The 22,870-nt window shown below is 37.3% G+C and overlaps 1 protein-coding gene across 1 annotated transcript in view; it reads left to right on the top strand.

Moving 5' to 3' along the window:
• Positions 1-22,870, top strand: part of LOC138711792 (uncharacterized) — a 111,457-nt gene that overhangs the window by 53,953 nt on the left and 34,634 nt on the right. Inside the window, exon 3 of the mRNA XM_069843021.1 lies at positions 12,087-12,271. Coding sequence (XP_069699122.1) covers positions 12,087-12,271 — 185 coding nt within the window. The remainder of the gene's footprint in view (positions 1-12,086; positions 12,272-22,870) is intronic.

Genomic DNA, 22,870 nt, shown 5'->3' with positions numbered 1-22,870 from the left:
ATGAAAAAGACCCACACCACTTGATTAATAACTATAAAAGTATTTCATTTTTAATAACAATATTGTTACCTTACATAAGTTTTATAGTTTTCAGTAACATGTATATAGCCGTTACTCAGTAAAATATAAAAATGAAGATCTACTATAAAATATTCTTTCTCTGCGTCTACTTACTTAAAGCACCAAAAGGTTTCACTTTTATATCATCAATATACCATTATGTGTTGCATTAACTATAATATTATTTCATTTTTAATGGTAATAATGTCATCAAACATTCTTAAGTTTTGTAGGTCTTAATATCCAATACACAGCTGTACTCAGAAAAGTACAGACCAGAGAATCAGACCTGTAAATTATTTTTTATACGTTATCAAAAAATTACACAAATGAAGATCGACATATTGACATTATGATGTGAAAGATCTGAACCAACTGAACTCTATGTCAGCAATCCTGTAGGTCATGGCCTTCGTGCAATAGTCTATTGTTTATTGCAGTGTGTGTTTCGTTTTATTCTGATATGCAATTAATTACTTCTCAAAACTGACGAAAGATGGATTTTGGAAAATAGGAAAATGATGTAGGAAAATTGACATTTTACTGAAAACTACTATTTTTCTGAAAAACTTTAGGTTCCAAGCTTCAAAATGAGGGGTCATTTATTAAAATCCGCTCAGCCGTTTTCCCGTAATTTCTATTAATAGTTAAAATTATATATACAGATTATATAATATATATTATACGAGTAATTCTGTTTTGTTACAAAATTATCTGTAATAATGTCTGGATGGTTTTCATGGAACCAAAAAATCATTTTGATGACTTATTTTTTATTGCTAATATCACAGAAATCAATTAAAATAATCATATCCTGATCTACCTTTAGCTATGAGATCTGTGCCGTACTCGTATCTTTTACTATTCCACTCTTCCATGAGGTACCACAGCTCTCAAGAGGATGGATCTTATACGTATGTCTGATGTAGCACAAAGTAAAGAAAATGGCGACAGCGACAGTGATTTTCAAACAGCTTCACATATGAACGCTTTGACCAGAACGAGTTGAGTGACCTGATTAGGAACTGATTCTTTCTAAGGAGTCTTCTGAATTGCTCGCCTACAGACTAAAGGAAAATAATGTACTTCGGCCAGGAATGAAAATTATATTTTACCGAAGGAGAGAAAAATATGTTCTGTCATTTCTTTTTTACTGAAGACAAAAACATAGTATTCTACAGCAACTTCGGAGAACTTTTGAAGAAAATGGGTATATCATAATATACCCCAACTGAATGGCTCCTTTTAATCGACAGTTCAAAACGTAGTTTGAAATGTGTTCTTTTAAACAATGGCAACAAATACGCCTCCATTCCAATCGGTCACTCCATCAGATCAAAGAAGACTACAACGCCTTTTCGTTAGTGTTGGAAAAGACAAAGTCCCAGGAACATCTGTCTAGACTAGAAAATGGTTCATTTTCTGCTTAATCAACAAAGTGTCTAGACAGAATATGCTTACTTTCTATGCCTTTGGGATAGTAGGGCCAAACATGTGCATTGAATAAGAAAGGATTGGCCTCCAAGGGAAGGTATTGTGATTGAGGAACACATTGTAATAAATGCACCTTTGATAGCGCTAGACAGAACCATTCTGTCACCATTACACATAAAATATAAATTAAAGGCTGTGAATAAAAATGGTTCGTGTTTTGAATACATAGCGCATAAATTGCCTGGACTTACCACGGAAAAACAGAAGCAGAAAGTTTCGATAGTCCACAATCAGGCAGCTCATAAATGGCCCACATTTCATAGAATCAATTAATGAAATCTAATCTTGTGTCTGATCTTCATTTCTTCTTGTGAGAACTTCCTTGGCAACAAGAAGGCAGGCGACTATACTAAATTAGTAGAGGATATGCTCTTTCATTTCAACAGGCTTGGATGTAAAATTAGCACTAAAGTCAATTTTATGCACAATCACTTAGATCGTTTTCAGAGAACCTTGGTGACTTAAGCGAAGAATAAAGTGAAAGATTTCACCAATACATAAAAACAATGGAAGGCAGATACCAAGGAAAATGGGATGCACACATGATGGCAGATTACTATTGGAACATTAAACGTGATTGTACTGGCAGATACCACTCTCGGAAGTCTTACTACAAAAGGAGCCTCTTCTGTGGTGTCGAATGATTAGAATATTTGTATCATAAATTCGTGCTTTTCGTTTCAAATAAGTAGATTTAGTGTATTTCACGTTTATTGTAAGTTTTAATGTGTTTCTTTCATGCTACAAAGAGATTAATTGAAACAGTACCATAAACTATTCTGAATTTTGACGAGACCAGAGTGAATAGAGGTATATGGCATTTATGCTGTATCTCAAGAACTAGAGCTGATAGGGAAAAACTGGTGCCATTTTTGGAATCAGGGAGTCGAATATACTCAGGAACAGGTCTAACATTGGAGGCACCAAAATGTGTGTTGGCCAGTGTTATGAATATATTCCCTTTAGTCTATATACCCATATATGTTTTGATATTGTTGTTGATAACAAGAAGGCACCACTAATATGCAGAGACCTGCACAGCGGCCCAGTCCATGGGCTGTTTCCCCATTCTACAACACTGGGCTCCACAGTGTCGCACGGAACAAACTCGTGACGACACCGCACTGGCCGGGCAGGCTGCTTTGCGAATCGGTTCTGTGCGGTGGGCTGATATGAAGCAGAGTCCTGTACATCAGTCTAGCCCATGGGCTGGTTTTGCACTTTAGCGCACTGGACTCCACAGTGTCGCACGGAACAAACTCGTGACGTCACTGCACTAGCCTTGCGGGCTGCTTTCGAATCGGTTCTGTGCGGTGGGCTGATATGAAGGCATCGAATCCGAGTCCCCTCTATTATCAGCTTATTAATTGAGCTTTCGCGGGCTTCTGCTTGCCTATGCATATTTATGCCTACGACATACAAATCTATCTGCATACTCGACCTAACTACACAAATGACGCTATAACTAAAGTTAATGATGACTTGAATTCAATATCCATTTGGTCGAAAACGCATAGACTTAATTTAAATGCAAGCAAATCGCAGGCTATCTTAATAGAACATCAAAGATCGAAGTGTGTGAAACAAAATTTGCCACCGATATTGTAAATAATACTACTATTCCATACAGCTCGACTGTGAAGAATCTTGGTGAATTGTCACCTGGAATGGAATAGACAAGTGAATCACGCTTCTAAAAACATTTTCTATTATTCACTCATTAAAGCGACTGAAGCACTTTCTTCCTGATAAATTAAAATTAATCCTTGCATAAACACTCGTGATGCCACACTTCGATTACTGCGATATTATATTAAGTAACCTACATGCAAATGTGAGCAGCAGGCTACAACGTGTGCATAATGCGTGCGTCCGTTATATTTGCAATATTCGTAAGTATGATCATGTTTCCCCGTCTTTCCAAACTTTGTCTTGGCTAAGGCTAAGCGATCGACGAGCCCTGCATTCTCTTATTTCAAATTCTGCGCACCGCTACCCCAATCTATTTGACTTCTTGTTTTCAAAATTTATCGTCGACCTGGTTGACGAGTTGGTATAGCGCTGGCCTTCTATGCCCAAGGTTGCGGGTTCGATCCCAGGCCAGGTCGATGGCATTTAAGTGTGCTTAAATGCGAAGGCTCATGTCAGTAGATTTACTGGCATGTAAAAGAACTCCTGCGGGAAAAAATTCCGGCACATCTGGCGACGCTGATATAACCTCTGCAGTTGCGAACGTCGTTAAATAAACATAACATTAACATCAAAATTTATCCGCATATCATCAGCTAAGTACCAGGTCTCATCATAACAATTTACTCATTATACCCTACCACAAGACATGTTTATATTCTTCATCCTATACAGTTACAGTTGCTAGAAATTGGATCTCGCTTCCAAGTGATGTAAGGGGTTGTTGGACAATAACTTCATTTAGGTCAAAATTACGTAAATTCTTACTTAACAGATTAATGTAATATTTGTTACTTATAATGAAACTAATATCTGTCCATTCTCATTATTATCATTAATTTCTCTCAATATAATACAAAACCTCTAATGGTAAAATTTCATTACATTAATATTCTCATTATATAAATATATTTTAGATTTATACTTTTTCTCCCTGTAACATAGTTCTAGTAAACTTATATTAAATTAACTCTCATCATTTTACTAGCTATCTCAACTTAATTATAATTGATTGAATTAAATTAGCTCATAAATTAAGTTATTACTTTATCTTATCCCCTTCAGGCCTGGTGTACATTGTAGTGTACATTGTTCTTTCTCTTTTTTGGAATGTCTTCCATACTTTTAAATATTTTGAAAAATTCAATGTGATAGAAATGAAGTATATTATTTTTGAAACATTTCTATACCTGAATTAAAAATAAAATTTAAAATTTTGGGGTCCCAGGAGTCAAAATTGTCCCCAAATTTTGACTTTCTGTGAAGATTTGATTTGGGAATTTTGGATCCCCAGAATGATTATGTGACCTGTTTTTTTTTTTTTCAATTTTTTAAAATATAAATTCAGGTCTGAAGGGGTTATAGGTTTATCTAAATTTAAATAAACATTACTAGTCGTTAAAATTTAACTGAAGAATATTGCTGGAGAATCTTTTAAGTGTAGTGTAAATATTCGTAATTTAAATATGTATTGTGTTGTATTAAGGCTGGTTGAGTGGAAGAGAAGGCCTAAAGGCCTTAACTCTGCCAGCGAAAATAATACATTCTATTCTATTCTATTCTCTGCGGTTCGATCAACGATCATCTACTGCTTCAAACATTTTTGTTTTAGATTGTGATTTTTGTTTTTAAAGATGAGCTCAAATAATAGTGCATCGCAAAGAAAATACAGTCTCTCTAGAGAAAAGTAGTGAAGGAGAAAATCGTACTAGAAAGTTTAAAACAACTGAGCAGGACGGAAATTAAAAAGGACCACTGGGTCAGTTTTTAAATCTGTGTTTGACAGCAGTGGAAAATAATTTAATTTTTGTGTGTTGTTCGGTATGCTGGAAACTGTATGCTTATGCCAGATTCCAGCCCGCGGACTGCCTCGTTACTAGATGCACTGGCTTCACAGCCTCGAACGAAACAAGCCCGTCACTGCACCGCGCGTAACGCATATGTGCCGTAGACTGGTATCATAGCATCGAACCCAAGTTTCGTCTGTAATCAGTCACTCATTTGCATTCGAGCGGGCTTGTTCTTATGTACGCTGTTCAATCAACACCAAATTACTATTTAAAACATTTTTGTTTAGCTTTTTATTTGTTGTTTTTATAATGAGTACAAGTAGTGGTGTATCGAAAAGAAAAGACAGTCTTTCTAGAAAAAAAGAAGTGAAAGAGAAACTCGCCGGAGAGTTCAAAACAGCAGAGCCAAATGTAAATTTAAAAAGTGCCATTTGGACTGTTTTTAAACCTGTGATCGACAGTACTGTAAATACAGTCAATTTTGTTCGTTGCTCAATATGCGGGGAACTATAAGATATTCGGCATAAGTAAAATGTCGATTTTTTTTATATTATTTACTTTTTCTGAGATTAGAAGTTATTTTTCACATCATTATTGAAGAGCATAAATAGTGTTAAAAGTTCATACAGATCCCGTTACCACATTTTCAGTGAATATTACAATAGACGTGAATCGGTAAAGACGACAGGAAATACAACACAAAGGTATTTAGTGGGCCTCTGATCCACTGGCCACGCGCCAAACGTCACCCAGCGGACTGCTTGAGGAGCGGTTTTGTGCGGTGGGCTTGTATGATGGCTCGAGCTCAAGTTTCCGCTTCTATCAGTTACTTATGAATTTAGTTTGCGCGGGCTTGTGCGGTTCGATCAACGCTCAACTACTGTTTCAAACGTTTTCGTTTTTGATTTCTGTTTTTCAAGATGAGTCCAATTATGGTAGGCCTACTGCCCGTGTCTCACGTCCTGAACCGAGAGTTCCCTAGTGCTTATAACCACGCCTCTTAGGTCTGCTCGGAACGTCACGGGAGGTGCAACGTGACGGCACGGCAGCATATTACATGTTCTGAAAACATTATCCTACGCCATCGCAGGGATCTTTACTGGTTATAATACTGCATACTCTAATCGTGGTTACCACTATCGCTATTATCTCTGATGGCGATTTCCTAAAATGTAAGTACACACTAGGCCACTCTTCGTTCAGTTTGGACAACTGCTGAATTACCATAGAGCAGCATTTCTCAAAGTATGTTCTGGGGTTCCGTGAGCCTTATATGATTTTACTTGGTTATTTAACGACATTGTATCAACTACTAGGTTATTTTGCATCGATGGGATTGATGATAGCGAAATGGTATTTGGCGAGATGAAGTCGGGGATTCGCCAAAGATTACCTGACATTCGCCTTACGGTTGAGGAAAACCTTGGGGAAAAAACCCAACCAGGTAATCAGCCCAAGCGGGAATCGGACCCGCGCCCGAGTGCAACTCTGGATCGATAGGCAAACGCCTTAGCCGACTGGACTGCTCCGGTGGCTATTTTATACTTAGTGGATACTATAAAAATATATAAATGTTACGGAAATATGAATCAATAATAACATGAAACCACCGATAATAATGATGATAATAATAATAATAATAATAATAATAATAATAATAATAATAATAATAATCCAAGAATATGCGTAATAATATGTTTAATGCACATCTAAAACGGAAAATACCCATAATATTTATCACTTTCATCACTGGATTCTCTGCGCATCTGTTCACTAAAACAAAATATCGAAAAGACAAAATGCAGAAGTATAATAGAAATGAGACTACAACTTTCCGCCATAAAACCAGATTGCAGGCTTAAAAAGCAAATACATTCGTCCCACTGAACAGAATTATTGAGATACTAGCTTTCACTTGTCTGTCAACTTAAACACTAATAAAATATTACATGGATTCCGCAGTTACACTTTAGATTAAAAGGGGTTTCGCGGTGGAAAAAGTTTGAGAAACACTGCCATTGAGGAAAGAGTATATGGATGTGTACACGTGATAACCGTAATCGCGATTAGGTCTATAATGTCTTGTAGAGACTATAGTCTACAACTGGTATTAGTGTTTAGTTACAGGAATTGATGGGGACATAATCTGTTTCGTGAGGGGACAGCCTATACATTCGCTTGTCAATGGCTGATCTTGCTCCATAGCTGACGAAAGGAATCCTGAAAAGGCCGATGTGTTGAACGTAGGGTAGTAGGCACATGCGGTACGCAGCTCCTCCTACCCTGTCCCTCTGCGTCTCGCCCCGCAAAGAAACAGCTCAGGAAGTGAGGCACGGGCAGTACATGCAAAGAAAATATTATCTCTGTGAGGCTACTTTCACACTATCAAAGTTCTTTGACAAAGAATATGATACAATATTTTATCTACGATCTTTGATAAAAGATAGGATTTGTTGTATATTACACTACATAAAATCTTTTATAAAAGATTTTAGGAACAAAAGCTCTCCCAACACTTGTGCCACAACAGTGATTACTGATTACGTGTTCCGAGGATTTGTTGATACTAATATGTACGCGTTAAGTTTAAAAATTTAAATTATGGTTTATTTTACGACACTCGCAAGTGTATATCAACGTCGCCGGTGTGCCGGAGTTTTGTCCCGCAGGAGTTCTTTTACATGCCAGTAAATCTACTGACATGAGCCTGTCGCATTTAAACACACTTAAATGCCATCGACCTGGGCTGGGATCGAGTAACCTCGAGCACTGAAGGCCAGTGCTATACCGACCACACTACCGAGGCCGACCGTTAAGTTTATAACACCATGAATGAAGAACAGTATTACGCTTGTTTAGCTACAATTAGTTCAATTATTACAATATGCATGTTATTGAAAAAGAAACGCCTGTGAGTTAAACCCCTGATCACAATACAAATATGTGATCAGGGCTGAAACCATGGATTGCAAAACGTGATAAGAGATATATACATCAGAACTTATTGAAACAGCTACTATGCGAGGACTTGAAGAGTTATACAAATTATTACAAAATATTATTATAGAATATTAATATTATGCTATACAAATTATTTATTTACATTTTATTTCCTTCATACTCCGATATGAGAATTTTTGTGGTGGCAACAGTCCAGTTATATTTGCATTCCGCCATATTTATTTCAAGGTATAGAAATCTTTTATGAAAGATAACAAGCTGCACTAACACTTCATAAAAGATTTTTTATCAAAGAAACTTTTATAAAACAAAACCCATTATACTGTCATATATTTTATTATATATACATATATATAATAAAAGATCTTTATCAAAGAACTTTGATAGTTGTAATAGCAGCCCGGAAAACCTTCATCACAGACACCGGCTGTGAAAGCATACATTTAAAAAACAGTCTCTCTAGAGAAGTAGTAGTAAAGGAGAATATCGCTGCTAGAGAGTTAAAACAACAGAGTCGGTTGGAAATTTTAAAAAGTACCATAGAGACAGTTTTTAAATCTCTGTTCGACAGCAGTGGATAATAATTTAATTTTGTAATGTGTCCGGTATGCTGGTAACTGTATGCTCATGTAACATGCCAAGCCAAAACGCAACCAATGCGCGCAAGCAGGAAAGGAGTAGAATGCATCAACTGGTGCAGGCTGAGCAGTGCGGCGGGCTACGCCGCAGAGTGATGGGCTATAGTAAGCGGCAGCGTGAACCAGTGTTGGTCTTGGGTGGGCTGGGCTGCTGATGCATTAGGACTAGCAGTGCTGAGCTGTGGGCTAGTCTGCAGGACTCTGCTTGGAAGCCCAGTGCACTGGGCTAGGAAGCGGCCGCGTCAAGCAGTGTTGGTCTTGGGTGGGCTGGGCTGCTGATGCATTAGGACTAGCAGTGCTGAGCTGTGGGCTAGTCTGCAGGACTGTGCTTGGAAGCGGCCGCGTGAAGCAGTGTTGGTCTTGGGTGGGCTGGGCTGCTGATGCATTAGGACTAGCAGTGCTGAGCTGTGGGCTAGTCTGCAGGACTGTGCTTGGAAGCCCAGTGCACTGGGCTAGGAAGCGGCCGCGTGAAGCAGTGTTGGTCTTGGGTGGGCTGGGCTGCTGATGCATTAGGACTAGCAGTGCTGAGCTGTGGGCTAGTCTGCAGGACTGTGCTTGGAAGCCCAGTGCACTGGGCTAGGAAGCGGCCGCGTCAAGCAGTGTTGGTCTTGGGTGGGCTGGGCTGCTGATGCATTAGGACTAGCAGTGCTGAGCTGTGGGCTAGTCTGCAGGACTCTGCTTGGAAGCCCAGTGCACTGGGCTAGGAAGCGGCCGCGTCAAGCAGTGTTGGTCTTGGGTGGGCTGGGCTGCTGATGCATTAGGACTAGCAGTGCTGAGCTGTGGGCTAGTCTGCAGGACTGTGCTTGGAAGCGGCCGCGTCAAGCAGTGTTGGTCTTGGGTGGGCTGGGCTGCTGATGCATTAGGACTAGCAGTGCTGAGCTGTGGGCTAGTCTGCAGGACTGTGCTTGGAAGCGGCCGCGTCAAGCAGTGTTGGTCTTGGGTGGGCTGGGCTGCTGATGCATTAGGACTAGCAGTGCTGAGCTGTGGGCTAGTCTGCAGGACTGTGCTTGGAAGCGGCCGCGTCAAGCAGTGTTGGTCTTGGGTGGGCTGGGCTGCTGATGCATTAGGATTAGCAGTGCTGAGCTGTGGGCTAGTCTGCAGGACTGTGCTTGGAAGCGGCCGCGTCAAGCAGTGTTGGTCTTGGGTGGACTGGGCTGCTGATGCTTTAGGATTAGCAGTGCTGAGCTGTGGGCTAGTCTGCAGGACTGTGCTTGGAAGCGGCCGCGTCAAGCAGTGTTGGTCTTGGGTGGGCTGGGCTGCTGATGCATTAGGACTAGCAGTGCTGAGCTGTGGGCTAGTCTGCAGGACTGTGCTTGGAAGCGGCCGCGTCAAGCAGTGTTGGTCTTGGGTGGACTGGGCTGCTGATGCTTTAGGATTAGCAGTGCTGAGCTGTGGGCTAGTCTGCAGGACTGTGCTTGGAAGCGGCCGCGTCAAGCAGTGTTGGTCTTGGGTGGGCTGGGCTGCTGATGCATTAGGACTAGCAGTGCTGAGCTGTGGGCTAGTCTGCAGGACTGTGCTTGGAAGCGGCCGCGTGAAGCAGTGTTGGTCTTGGGTGGGCTGGGCTGCTGATGCATTAGGACTAGCAGTGCTGAGCTGTGGGCTAGTCTGCAGGACTGTGCTTGGAAGCGGCCGCGTCAAGCAGTGTTGGTCTTGGGTGGGCTGGGCTGCTGATGCATTAGGACTAGCAGTGCTGAGCTGTGGGCTAGTCTGCAGAACTGTGCTTGGAAGCGGCCGCGTCAAGCAGTGTTGGTCTTGGGTGGGCTGGGCTGCTGATGCTTTAGGACTAGCAGTGCTGAGCTGTGGGCCATTCTGCACGACTCTGCTAATAAGGCAACTAGACCAGCATATAACGAGGTAGGGTGGCCAGTTCCTTTCCCCCTCCATTGCAAACATCACCGACTAGCTACATATTACATTAGTCAGACTTCAGATGTATACAAACAGTTGTTCTTCCTCTGACACATATCATAAAGTGAGATGTACTGTCTGATAAGTAATAGGTGTAGGATACATGTCAGCCAGAACCTCAATCAGAGGCATTTTGATACGTGACTGTTGTATATTCATTGTTGGTGTTCAGTATATAAGGTTTGTTTCAGCAAGCAATTTAGAACGCGTTCCGAACACTGAACTTTCGACGCATGCGCCAGTTGTGTACGATGTCAGAGTTAGTTCGGGATTTTAAGTTGTTGGAACGTTTCTTGAATTCTTCTTTCACGGCCTACGGAGTCTCTTCTCATATTAAAATTATATTCATTTTCCGAATTTAATTCTTCGTAAAATATATCGCTATCGGCTTCCAAGTCACTCATGATGGACTATTTATTTTTTTAATGCTTCCAGACTAGGCAGGTTAAGTATAACTTTGCATTAAACAATCTGCGCATGCCCCAGAAGTTCAGAATTCCCAGTTTCTGCTCTTAATCAAGAACCAATTTCATTATTACCGAACGAGTTCTATAGCACGTTGAAACAGGGAACAGAGAGTTCAGTATCGGTTAGGAATCAGTTCTAGTCTTGTTGGAACACACATTGAGCTGCTGTGCATGAAGAGGCAGTTCAGACTAGATTCTGAACCGTGCTTAACAAACCTATAGATTTATGTTTTGTTAACTTCGAATTAATAATTAAATTATCAACTATAAACCACGACGCAAAGTTTCTAGAAAATCTTGACACAAGCAATTCAGACATTATATCACCTCTTATGCAATAAACATTACAGTTTAAGTAGGAAAATAGTTTAGTAACAATTACTACATGAGCCGTTCAGAGCAGAAGTGGTGTAAGTCAAAAATTGGTAATGAGGGTTAAAGTAAACATTCTGTAAAATACAGCGCAAAGTAGCAATTAATATTCAATCTATTTAAACTATTAGTAGTCAGTGGATAGCAAGAAGGCTATATTAATTGCTACTTTGCGCTGTATTTGACAGAATTTTTAGTTTAATCCTCAGTACCCAATTTTGACTTACACCACTTTTGCTCTGATCGGCTCATATGATGGCTGCTATGGAAATTTCAGTAACACAAGCAATCCGCAAGAGACAAGGTACCACGAAGAGTGAAAGCGTTGAGTACATTGCTTATATAAATCCCAATAAATTATTTCGCATATTTTATTTATTTACGAAAAATAATGTTCTATTTTTTTAAATAATTTATTTTTATTTTTTAGAAAATAGCAGTAATATAAAAACAATAATATAAAATTAATTAAGACCTTTACATCATAACCCACAGATTGATTAGATCATTATAAATTCTATAACTTTCCCATATTTTCTTAATCAGAGATTGGAACGTAAATAAAGAATTAAAGTTCGAAATTACCAATAAAGGAATGTAACAGATTCGAAACTAAGATTCTCAAGCTTCGTGATGACTAAAGTAAGCACACTATCATTTAAAAACATCTTGGACCTTCACAACTCTACACTGGTTTTGGCTTGCAGGTGCTGCAGCTGCCTTGGTATCGAACCCAATTCTTCTGCAACTTGGAGTCATTACCGGCAAGAAGAGAAGGCGCCGCAGCAGCGATGCCGACGCATCCCAAGTGCCCAACCTCAGCCCAGAGGAAGCAGATGCTGTGCAACAGAAATTAAACGAGATCGCCTTGCTGGAACGATTCATGGCACAGGTAACCACTTCCAATGTACTTCTATATAACTGCCAACCACGAGCACATGTCGATGAACATTTTGTAGCAGATTGTAAAAAAGTAATGATTTTTATTTAAAAAATAAAACAATAATGTTTATTTTAATCAGATTTATTTGATTTAAATCGAATTTTTTAAATTAAATGTTTGCTTATATAAATCATTTGAAATTATTCTCAGATTGGTGTATACTTCAGTCCTTATGAAGTACCTAGAATGAATAATGAAGAATCAATCTACATGCTGTGTTTTAACAATAATTTAAATTGGGATGTGATACGTTACAACAAATTATTGAACCAGTTCTTCTGCCTTATAGCTAAATATACATAAGGAGCTGTTTGTAGCATAACAGAATTTTGCAACTTGTTTATCTAAGTCAGGGGTCGTCAGCACAGAGCACGCTGGGGCTAGCCTCGCTTACCCGCGGAAAACGCAGTGCACTATAGTGCTCTCTATCTCTCCCTGTTGCACGACGGTACACACGGGACGGCACCGTGTATACCCATTTCACATTTCAGCGAGTGCTGAAAGTTCTCTTCCTGTTTTACACTTGTTCAGACGACAAAGCTGACTTCGTTTAATTTTCAGAGATGGACTCACAATGGATAGGAGATCCGTAACTAATGATCTCTTTTGTTTTGATACTGAAGATGCAACTATCTCTAAATTTTTATCTTCATTGTCAGTTATTGGGGTAGGCTTATCCTAGTATCTTCTTTATTTATTTTTATGCTGTTACATATATACTAATAATAAATCTGTAACCAAAATTTTTCTGGTAATTTTCGCTTTTCCAGAAATAATTGGTGTTAACATGTATAATTAACCATCCTGAGTCCGCAAATCGCTTTTTTTAATGTTTGTTTGTATGTCTATCTGTCTGTCTGGATGTTTGTTACCTTTTTCACGCGATAATGACAACCGATTTATATGAAAATTGGAATGTAAGTTTGTCCTAACTTACAAGTAAACATTCTGATGGGGGCAGATAAAAAAAGTTAATTTTTTTTTCTACGATGTTCATAATGTCAAAAGAAGTGTTTATACAAATTTTGGCCACTCGACCGCAATTACAAGGCTGTCCAGAAAGTGATTTTCCCTGGGGATGTTTATAGAAAAAAAGCACAATTGTATGGAAAGATTTATTGAAGCAGATACAGCAATTGTTGCGCTATTTGTCAACATATCCCCCACTATAATCGAGACATTTGTCATATCATGGAATCAGTTTTTGTATCCTTGTGTCAAAGAACCACCGTTTGACAGCCGTCTGCACCTCTCTGTTGACCCCATGGTATGACAAATGTCTCAATTTCGGTGGGGATATGTTTACAAATAGCTCAACAATTGCTGTGTCTGTTCTAATAAATTTTTCCAATGAAATTGTGTTGTCTTTTTGTTAACGGCCCCTGCAAACTTATTTTTTACGACCCTCGTAATTGCGGTCGAGTGGCCAAAATTTGTATAAGCACTTTTTTGACATTATTAACACGGTGGAAGAAAAAAAATTAACTTTTTTATCTGCCCGCATCAGAATTGTTAGATTTTAGGCTATATATCATTCAAAATACTTTATTTAAAGGGGAGTTATAAGGGGGCCTGAATTAAGTAAATCAAAATATCTCGCTTATTATTGATTTTTATGAAAAATATTACATAACAAAAGTTTCTTTAAAAACGATTTCCGATACGTTTTACTCTATACAAAATTTTGATAGGACTGATATTACTATGATGTACCGAAGTACATAATATTTCCGTGCAGGAATTCTGCATTACCATATGGCGAGATATATCTGTTTTAAAATAACAATGCTTTTTATATCACTGCCGCCTCAGATAAATATACGAGTAATAAAAATAAAACAAATGACTCTGCATTTATTTAAGGCGGCCTTGGGCAACAATCGGATTAATATTTATTTAACAACTCTTTTTATACGATGATATTCATACTGTATATTTTTATAAACAGAGAGTGTTTGTGTGTTTGTATGAGGATCAACAGAGAGGTGCAGAGACGGCTGTCACACTGGTTCCGATCCCAGGCAGCAGACGACACAGGTTACAAAAGTTGATTCCATGGTATGACAAAATGAATGTCTCTATTCCGATGGGGTATATGTTGAAAAATAGCTCAACAATGGCTGTATCTGTTCCAATAAATCTTTCTATGAAACTGTGTTATCTTTATGTAAATGACCCCAGGGAAACTTATTTTTACGGCTCGTAATTGCGCTCGGGTGCCAAAACATGTATAAGCGTTTGTTTTGACATTATTAACATGGTGGAAGAAAGAAAAATAACTTTTTTATCTGCCCCCATGAGAATGTTTGATTGTGAGAGGCAGCTTTCCCTAAAGTGTATTTAATCTTTGTTTTAAGATTATCAATATTCTGGGTCGCTGTGTATAGACATCATTCCTCACAAAACTCCAAACAAATAAATCCGGTGGCGGTGGATCTGGAGAATTTAATGCCATGTAATTAGTCACCACAATCTAACCAGTTGATGTCTAATTTTATTCACGAAATCTTTTCCTAGATAAAATGATGAGTCATCCTCCTGGAACACCATGCTCATGTTGTTTTGCTATTGCAGTTGTAATATGAGAAATGTTATCCGTTTCTGGAGATCCACATCGAATAATGCTTGAACAAGTTGCATGCGATATACATACAAGGATTGGATAAAATTTATGGCAACACTTCTGCCACATGACGATGGTGCGTTCGAGAGCTGCCAGCAGTGTGGACATGGACAAGGACTGTTAGATGAGTTAGTGCAGCCAGCGGCGACAGTACTCTATCAATCTACTGCAATGTGTAAAACGCTGACTTTCATAGGAATAGTGCGAGTGCCCTAAGACATGTTTGCAAAACTAGAGCAACGTTCCTGCATCAAAATTGAAGTGCCATGAAGTCATAGTGCACAAAATGTTATCAGAGACTGCGTGAAACACCACCACCTTCGTCCACCGCTCAGGAGAAAACGACGACACTTGGTGCTACAGAACCCCATCATTCTTCATGACAATGCAAGGAGTCACACCGCTGCTGCTGTCAAAGACCTTTTGCGCCATTGGCAATGGAAGATTTTGTAACATCCACCGTAGTCACCCGATATGAGTACATGAGATTACTATCTCTTCGCCAAATTGAAAGAACCACTGTGAGGGACCCGGTGCAATACCAGAGATGAACTTATCTATACTATAGGGCTGTCAGTATGGAACATCAACAAACATGGACGCGCTGATGGTGTACGACGCCTTCAATCATTTGGCAAAAGGTGATAAATAAGGGGGTGACTATATTGAAGGTACGTAAATGTTGTACCCTTGTGAATAAAGCCATGTCAGACTTATCGAACTGTTGCCATTACTTTTTATCCAACCTTTTGCAGTTTTCAGATACCGTTCACAAGTCTGGCACAGCTATCTCTGCGGTCAGTCGTATAAGATTCTTTTTGGGGTTTGCTGTCGTACCAGTGTTATAGAAACTTCGGTTTCGAAAACATGCACATGGTTAATACATTCTGCCATGTTAACAGATCCACTTTCCTCAGACATGGGGTAACATAACCTTATCGACTTATAATTTGGACTCTCCAAACACCATAGTCATGGCTAAAACGACCTTGAACTGGTGTCACATTTTAAAAATTTGAAACCACAACTCACCTTTCGCTAGCTGCCTTGCAGTACACTGCATTTAGTTTATTCAGTCGTTGCTAATGACAATCTGAATTCTTTTGTTCGTAAAACAATGATAAAAACTTCCGTATATCTTTAAGTTTATTAATACACAACTTAACATTTGTAGTCATATGGCGTGTTAGGATCTGTGGTATACCAGTAGGCCGTTGTTGCTGTTGTTGAGTTCCAGTCTCTGTTGTGTGTTGTAGATGGCTTGTGTTCATGTAACTGATTTAGATGTTTTATTAATGTTTATGATATTGGTGAATGAGGCGGTGATGAAACGTGGTGTGTAAATTTCCAACCCGGCATTTGCCTTTGTGACTGAGGGAGACTATTAAAAACCCCAGTCAGATTGGCCGGGAGACTATTAAAAACCCCAGTCAGATTGGCCGGGACTTTCCGAATACGGCCACAAACAACGCTGCCATCAGCGCCAAGTCGTTCGGTAACTCCCGTGTTTTGACGTCATATTCGAACAAAATAATATTGTTGTATCTCTCCCGATATAATTTCATACAGATTTTACTTTAACACTTCTAAAAAGGATCAGTTTGTATAATTTGTAAAGTGTAAGAACTAACATGAAATTAACTTTTCTCAGACTTGCATATAATAGTTATGTTTTGTCCAATATTCTTTTTAGAACATTAAATCCATATATAAATGAAATTATTGCGGTTTCAGAAGTAATACATCAACTATTGATCAGATTTTTTGTATTGGACAGGTATTGGAGACATACCGGGAGTATAAGTGTACAGTACAGTACATCGGTTTTTCATAGATTTCAAAAAGACATACAGCTTCGCTAAGAGAGAAGTTTTATATAATATTCTTATTGAATTTGGTATTCCCAAGAAACTAATTCGATTAATTAAAATGTGTTTCAGTGAAACTTAGCAGAGTCCGTATAGGCCAGTTTCTTTCTGATGCTTTTCCAATTCATTGCGGGCTAAAGGAAGCAGATGCACTATCACCTTTACTTTTTAACTTCACTCTAGAATAAGCTATCAGGGAAGCTCAGGATAACAGAGAGGATTTGGAATTGAACGTGTTACATCAGCTTCTTGTCTATGCGGATGACGTGAATATGTTAGGAGAAAATCCACAAACGATTAGGGAAAACACGGAAATTTTACTTGAAGCAAGTAAAGCGACAGGTTTGGAAGTGAATTTCGAAAAGACAAAGTATATGATTATGTCTCATGACCAGAATATTGTACGAAATGAAAACATAAAAATTGGAGATTTATTTTTCGAAGAGGTGGAGAAGTTCAAATATCTTGGAGCAACAGTAACAAATATAAATGACACTCGGGAGGAAATTAAACCCAGAATAAATATGGGAAATGCCTGTTATTATTCGGTTGAGAAGCTTTTGTCATCTAGTCTAATGTCAAAAAATCTGAAAGTTAGAATTTATAAAACAGTTATATCAACCGGTTGTTCTGTATGGTTGTGAAGCTTGGATTCTCACTTTGAGAGAGGAACATAGGTTCAGGGTGTTTGAGAATAAGGTTCTTAGGAAAATATTTGGGGCTAAGAGGGATGAAGTTACTGGAGAATAGAGAAAGTTACACAATGCAGAACTGCACGCATTGTATTCTTCACCTGACATAATTAGGAATATTAAATCAATACGTTTGAGATGGGAAGGGCATATAGCACGTATGTGCGAACCCAGAAATGCATATAGGGTGTTAGTTGGGAGACCGGAGGGAAAAAACCTTTGGGGAGGCCGAGACGTAGATGGGAGGATAATATTAAAACGGATTTGTGTGAGGTGGGATATGATGATAGAGACTGGATTAATCTTGCACAGGATAGGGACCGATGGTGGGCTTATGTGAGGGCGGCAATGAACCTGCGGGTTCCTTAAAAGCCATGTGTAAGTAAGTAAGTATCAGTCAGTCAATAAATGCAAATATCATTTTTTCTCTTTCCTAACATTTGTAAGACTTTCTATGCGTAAATTTCTAATAGCTCTATTATAACACCTGTTGAAAATAGGACACATGATTATATCAACCTTTTTACTCGGTATAATTTGCTCGTATGTAGAGTGAGTACTTAGTGTTTTTTCTACAATATCTAAAATAGCGTGCGTGCTTACGTGCTGTGCGTGCGTGGGCGTGTATGTGTAGCAAAATCTCTAATATGATAAATAACGATCCAGCTGGAACAGTAATGTGTATATGAGCTGTTATTTTCATGGTTTCAAATGATGTAAAAATTTAAGAATACTGGATAAAGCTGCTAACAGTATTTTCGCGTATAAATATTAATATGTAAATTATTTTTTCTTCTGTTTCTATCAAAAACAGACTAATGTCCTTTACACTGTGTGATAAACAAATGTTTGTCATATAAAAATATGACATGTCTATCTACATTTTAAAATAATAGACCATTCATTTTGAAAAAGAATACAGGATAGCCCAATTAACTCATTCACCTCCGATAGCGTATGAAATATTTAAGATATACGCAAACCGACAATTACAAGTTAAATTACATAGAAGGGGACATCTGATATACGTAATGTATTATTTGTACATGAAATAATTTTCAATATATTAGAGTTAACTTTCTTTTTTTAAATACCAGTAGATACAAACTATGTTTTGTAGTGTAAATGTTGCGTTAGCTCTTTCTAATAGCAAGTGGCTACTTCACTGAGGCCCGGTTTCTTCAACCTTTGTTAAAATGCACCTAACATAGCGTTAATTAACTGTACGTTAAAAGTATGAATTGCTGTTAAAAAGTATTGCGTTTCTTCAACTTTACATTTCACATTTTAACATTCTGTTTGTTAACTCTCTATTAGAACCACAGATTCTAGAGTTTAACCATAACCTATAACCAAGTATAGGCTCACTTCTGTTTTCTGAACTCTGACAATTGCGATTCTCGCTTGTTTCCGTTGTTTTATTCATAGAGGATAGAAGTCTTTCTATTCTCTCAGGTTTGATTTCTGCTTCTTTCCGTCGTCTGTATCACAGTAGCGTGGAGCGGCGTATTGGTATTGCTATTATGAAATGGAAAACACTGGAACAAAAATAAATCTTGGGACTAATTTTTTCTTCGTTCGAAAGAAACCTTCTGCTGGAAATTATTTCGCAGTATAAACCAATTAATGAGAATAAACAAATGAATCTAAGTTGAAAGCGAAAAGTGAGGATTGGAAGTAAATAGCCTATACCTTTGTATGAACTTCTTGTCTGTCAAATCACAGAAATCATCCGCTCTGTTTATGTATTCATGGATATCATTTTCTAAATAATCCAGATATATATATATATATATATATATATATATATATATATATATATATATATATATATATATAAGTTCAGCATCTAACGCACCAGCCATATTGGATACTTCTACAGTATTCTAACAGAGAGTTAAATGATTTAACTGCATGAAATTGGGCAGTTAAATTAACATAGGTTTTAACAGCCTGTTAGTTCTAACAGTAGTTGAAGAAATGCTTCAAATGTTAAGTTTACAGTTAAAATGGAATAACACACTGTTACAATTTAACAAAGGTTGAAGGAACCGGGCCTTACTGTTTGAATGTCACCGGTAAGAGTAAACATAAACAATGTCTGATCAAGAATCGAACAGAGCGAGGACAATTCTGGTTAAAGTTGAGCGTTAATTAAATCACAATCACAATGTACTGTACGTTTTAATACTATGGAAATGTTGCACAAGGTGAAGTGAGACATAAAAGTAGTGTACAATAAAAAATAAACCATTATTCTCAAAAAAACTAAACACAAAATCTCCGGTGCAAACAGAATCATTGTGTGCAATCAAATGCTTAGAAATGATTGACAGGTTAAATTGATTTCACGTTTAAAACATTCATACCAATTAATTGTACAATGCACCAGTGAAATATAGCTTAACGTACCTTCACATATGTAAACTTTCTAAAGAGCCGTTCCCAAGTACATCGCCGATGTTTTTTAGGTTATTTTACGACGCTTTATCAACATCTTAGGTTATTTAGCGTCTGAATGAGCTGAAGGTGATGATACCGGTGAAATGAGTCCGGGGTTCAGCACCGATAGTTACTGAGCATTTGCTTTGCTCATATTGTGTTGAGGAAAAACCCCGGAAAAATCCTCAAGCAGGTAACTTGCCCTAGTTTCGCGGCCAGACACGCTAACCGTTACTCCACAGATGTGGACTCGCCTATGTTTTATCGTTCAATTGTCCAGTACAGAAATAAATAAATAAATAAGAGTTAATATTGGATAGTGTACAGTAGTATGGGTGTGTTCCATCTTCAATTACGTCAACATTATGAACTAGACACAAGGAAGGGTGCGTCAGATATTGTTTATGTTTACTCTTACTGGTGACATTCAAACAGTCGGTAAAGTATTTCAGTTATTATTAGACAAAGCAACATTTGCAATACAAAACGTAGTTGTTCCTATTTAAAAAAATAAAGTTGACTCTAATATATTGAAGATTATTTCATGTACAAAAAACACATTACGTGTATCAGATATTCCCTTCGATGCAATTTAAATTGTAATTATCGGTTTGTGTACTGTACATCTGAAATATTTCACAAGTGAAGTGAAAGAGTTAAGTGAGCTACCCTGTATAGTTTACATTAGCATACAAGATTTCAGTCCTTTACCTTAAGTACCTAGTTTCTGAGTAAATGGTTCCTGAATTTAGAACATTATTTCTTTTAGATAATCTATTTTTGCCATTCCTGTATTAAAACAATGAAAGATAATAATTTGTTTCTTTGACCAGCTCACAAATCGTCAACTTTTGTTTATCACACGGTACAAAGGACATTAGTCTGTGTTTGATAGAAACGGAGGAAAAAATAATTTATATATTTATATTTATACGCGAAAATACTGTTACCAGCTCTACCCAGTACCCTTAAACCACTACAAACAAACGCTTAAAATTACACTGTAATTTAGACCCAAAAGAAATGCATACAGAAGGATGAGATTTCATTTAACATGGTTCACGTATGATAGACATATGAGAGAGTAATTATATTATCATGAACAACTATACTGTCTTCATGCAGCCAAGTGCAAACTGACACCTCACTCTTTTCGTTTTTACTTTTCAAATCCACAAACTGTGACAAAGTTACAACTCACGACATGAACAATTAAAATAACTCACGTGATGCATTCTATGTCGGTTGCGCTAATATTAATTTCACTTTACTGCCAGTTTCTCCATAACTTCTGTCACAACAATTAGTCACACTTTTTCTCGTCACTCTTCCTAATTGTCCGGAATATTTCTCCATAGGATACAAACTGTACAAGACATTTACATCAAATTATCACCCCCTATTTTACTATAACCGGTAATTCTATTAATATCTTCTTTCGTTCAAGTTTACTTTCTCATTAGCTACACAAAGAATTTTCATACTGCAAAAATCGATTTTGAGATTTTAGAAGAATTACACTTTTCAGCATCTGAAAACTTTCTGCTAAACTATTGGGACGATTTCGTTAATATTCCTGTATCTGCGAATTTCATTCACTACCTGCAATGGAAAATGACCAATCTGTACTTCTCAAGTACAGAAATATTAGTAAAAATATCTAGAGTTCTTTATTTGAAGTGAAAAATACCTAATAGCGATTCATTACATGTAAAACTAGATTTTTTCATGATTTTATGAATACCTTACAGCAATGATTCTCAATATTATATCGCACAAATCCATGATTTTATTTTAATAGTATCGCACATTTTCATGGTATTATTTCAATAGTATCACACATTTCCATGATTTTATTTTAATAGTCTCACATTTCCGTGGTTTTATTTTAATAGTGTCGCACATTTCCATGGTATTATTTTAATATTATCACACAATTCCATGATTTTATTTTAATAGTCTCACATTTCCGTGGTTTTATTTTAATAGTATCACACATTTCCATGATTTTATTTTAATAGTCTCACATTTCCGTGGTTTCATTTTAATAGTGTCGCACATTTCCATGGTATTATTTTAATAGTATCACACATTTCCATGATTTCATTTTAATAGTCTCACATTTCCGTGGTTTTATTTTAATAGTGACGCACATTTCCATGGTTTTATTTTAATAATATCGCACATTTCCATGGTATTATTTTAATAGTATCACACATTTCCATGATTTTATTTTAATAGTCTCACATTTCCGTGGCTTTATTTTAATAGTATCGCACATTTGCAAGGTTTTATTTTAATAATATCGCACATTTCCATGGTATTATTTAATAGTATCGCTGATTTCCACGGTTTTATTGTAATAGTGTCGCATATTTAAATGATTTTATTTTAATAGTATCACACACTTCCCTGGTTTTATTTTAATAATTTCACACATTTCCATGGTTTTATTTTAACACTATTGCACATTTCTATGGTTTTATTTTCATAGTGTCGCACATTTCCATGGTTTTATTTTAATAGTCTCACATTTCCATGATATTATCTTAATAGTGTAGCACATTTCCATGGTTTTATTTTAATAGTATCGCACATTTTCGTGGTTTTATTTTAATAATATCGCACATTTCCATGGTTTTATTGTAATAATATCGCACATTTCCAACCTTTTATTTTAATAGTATCGCTGATTTCCATGGTTTTATTTTAATAGTGTCGCATATTTCAATGATTTTATTTAATAGTATCGCAAGCTTCCATGGTTTTATTTCAATAATATCACACCTTTCCATGGTTTCATTTTAACAGTATCGCACATTTCCATGGTTTTATTTTAATAGTAACTTATCGCACATTTTAATGGTTTTATTTTAATAGTAGAGCACATTTCCATTGTTTTATTTTAATAGTATATCAAATT

The sequence above is a fragment of the Periplaneta americana genome, chromosome 13 (assembly GCF_040183065.1).
Source record: "Periplaneta americana isolate PAMFEO1 chromosome 13, P.americana_PAMFEO1_priV1, whole genome shotgun sequence".
Taxonomy (NCBI): Eukaryota; Metazoa; Arthropoda; class Insecta; order Blattodea; family Blattidae; genus Periplaneta; species Periplaneta americana.
The sequence above is the reverse complement of the archived record's forward strand: the minus strand, read 5'-3'. Positions and strand labels throughout refer to the sequence as shown.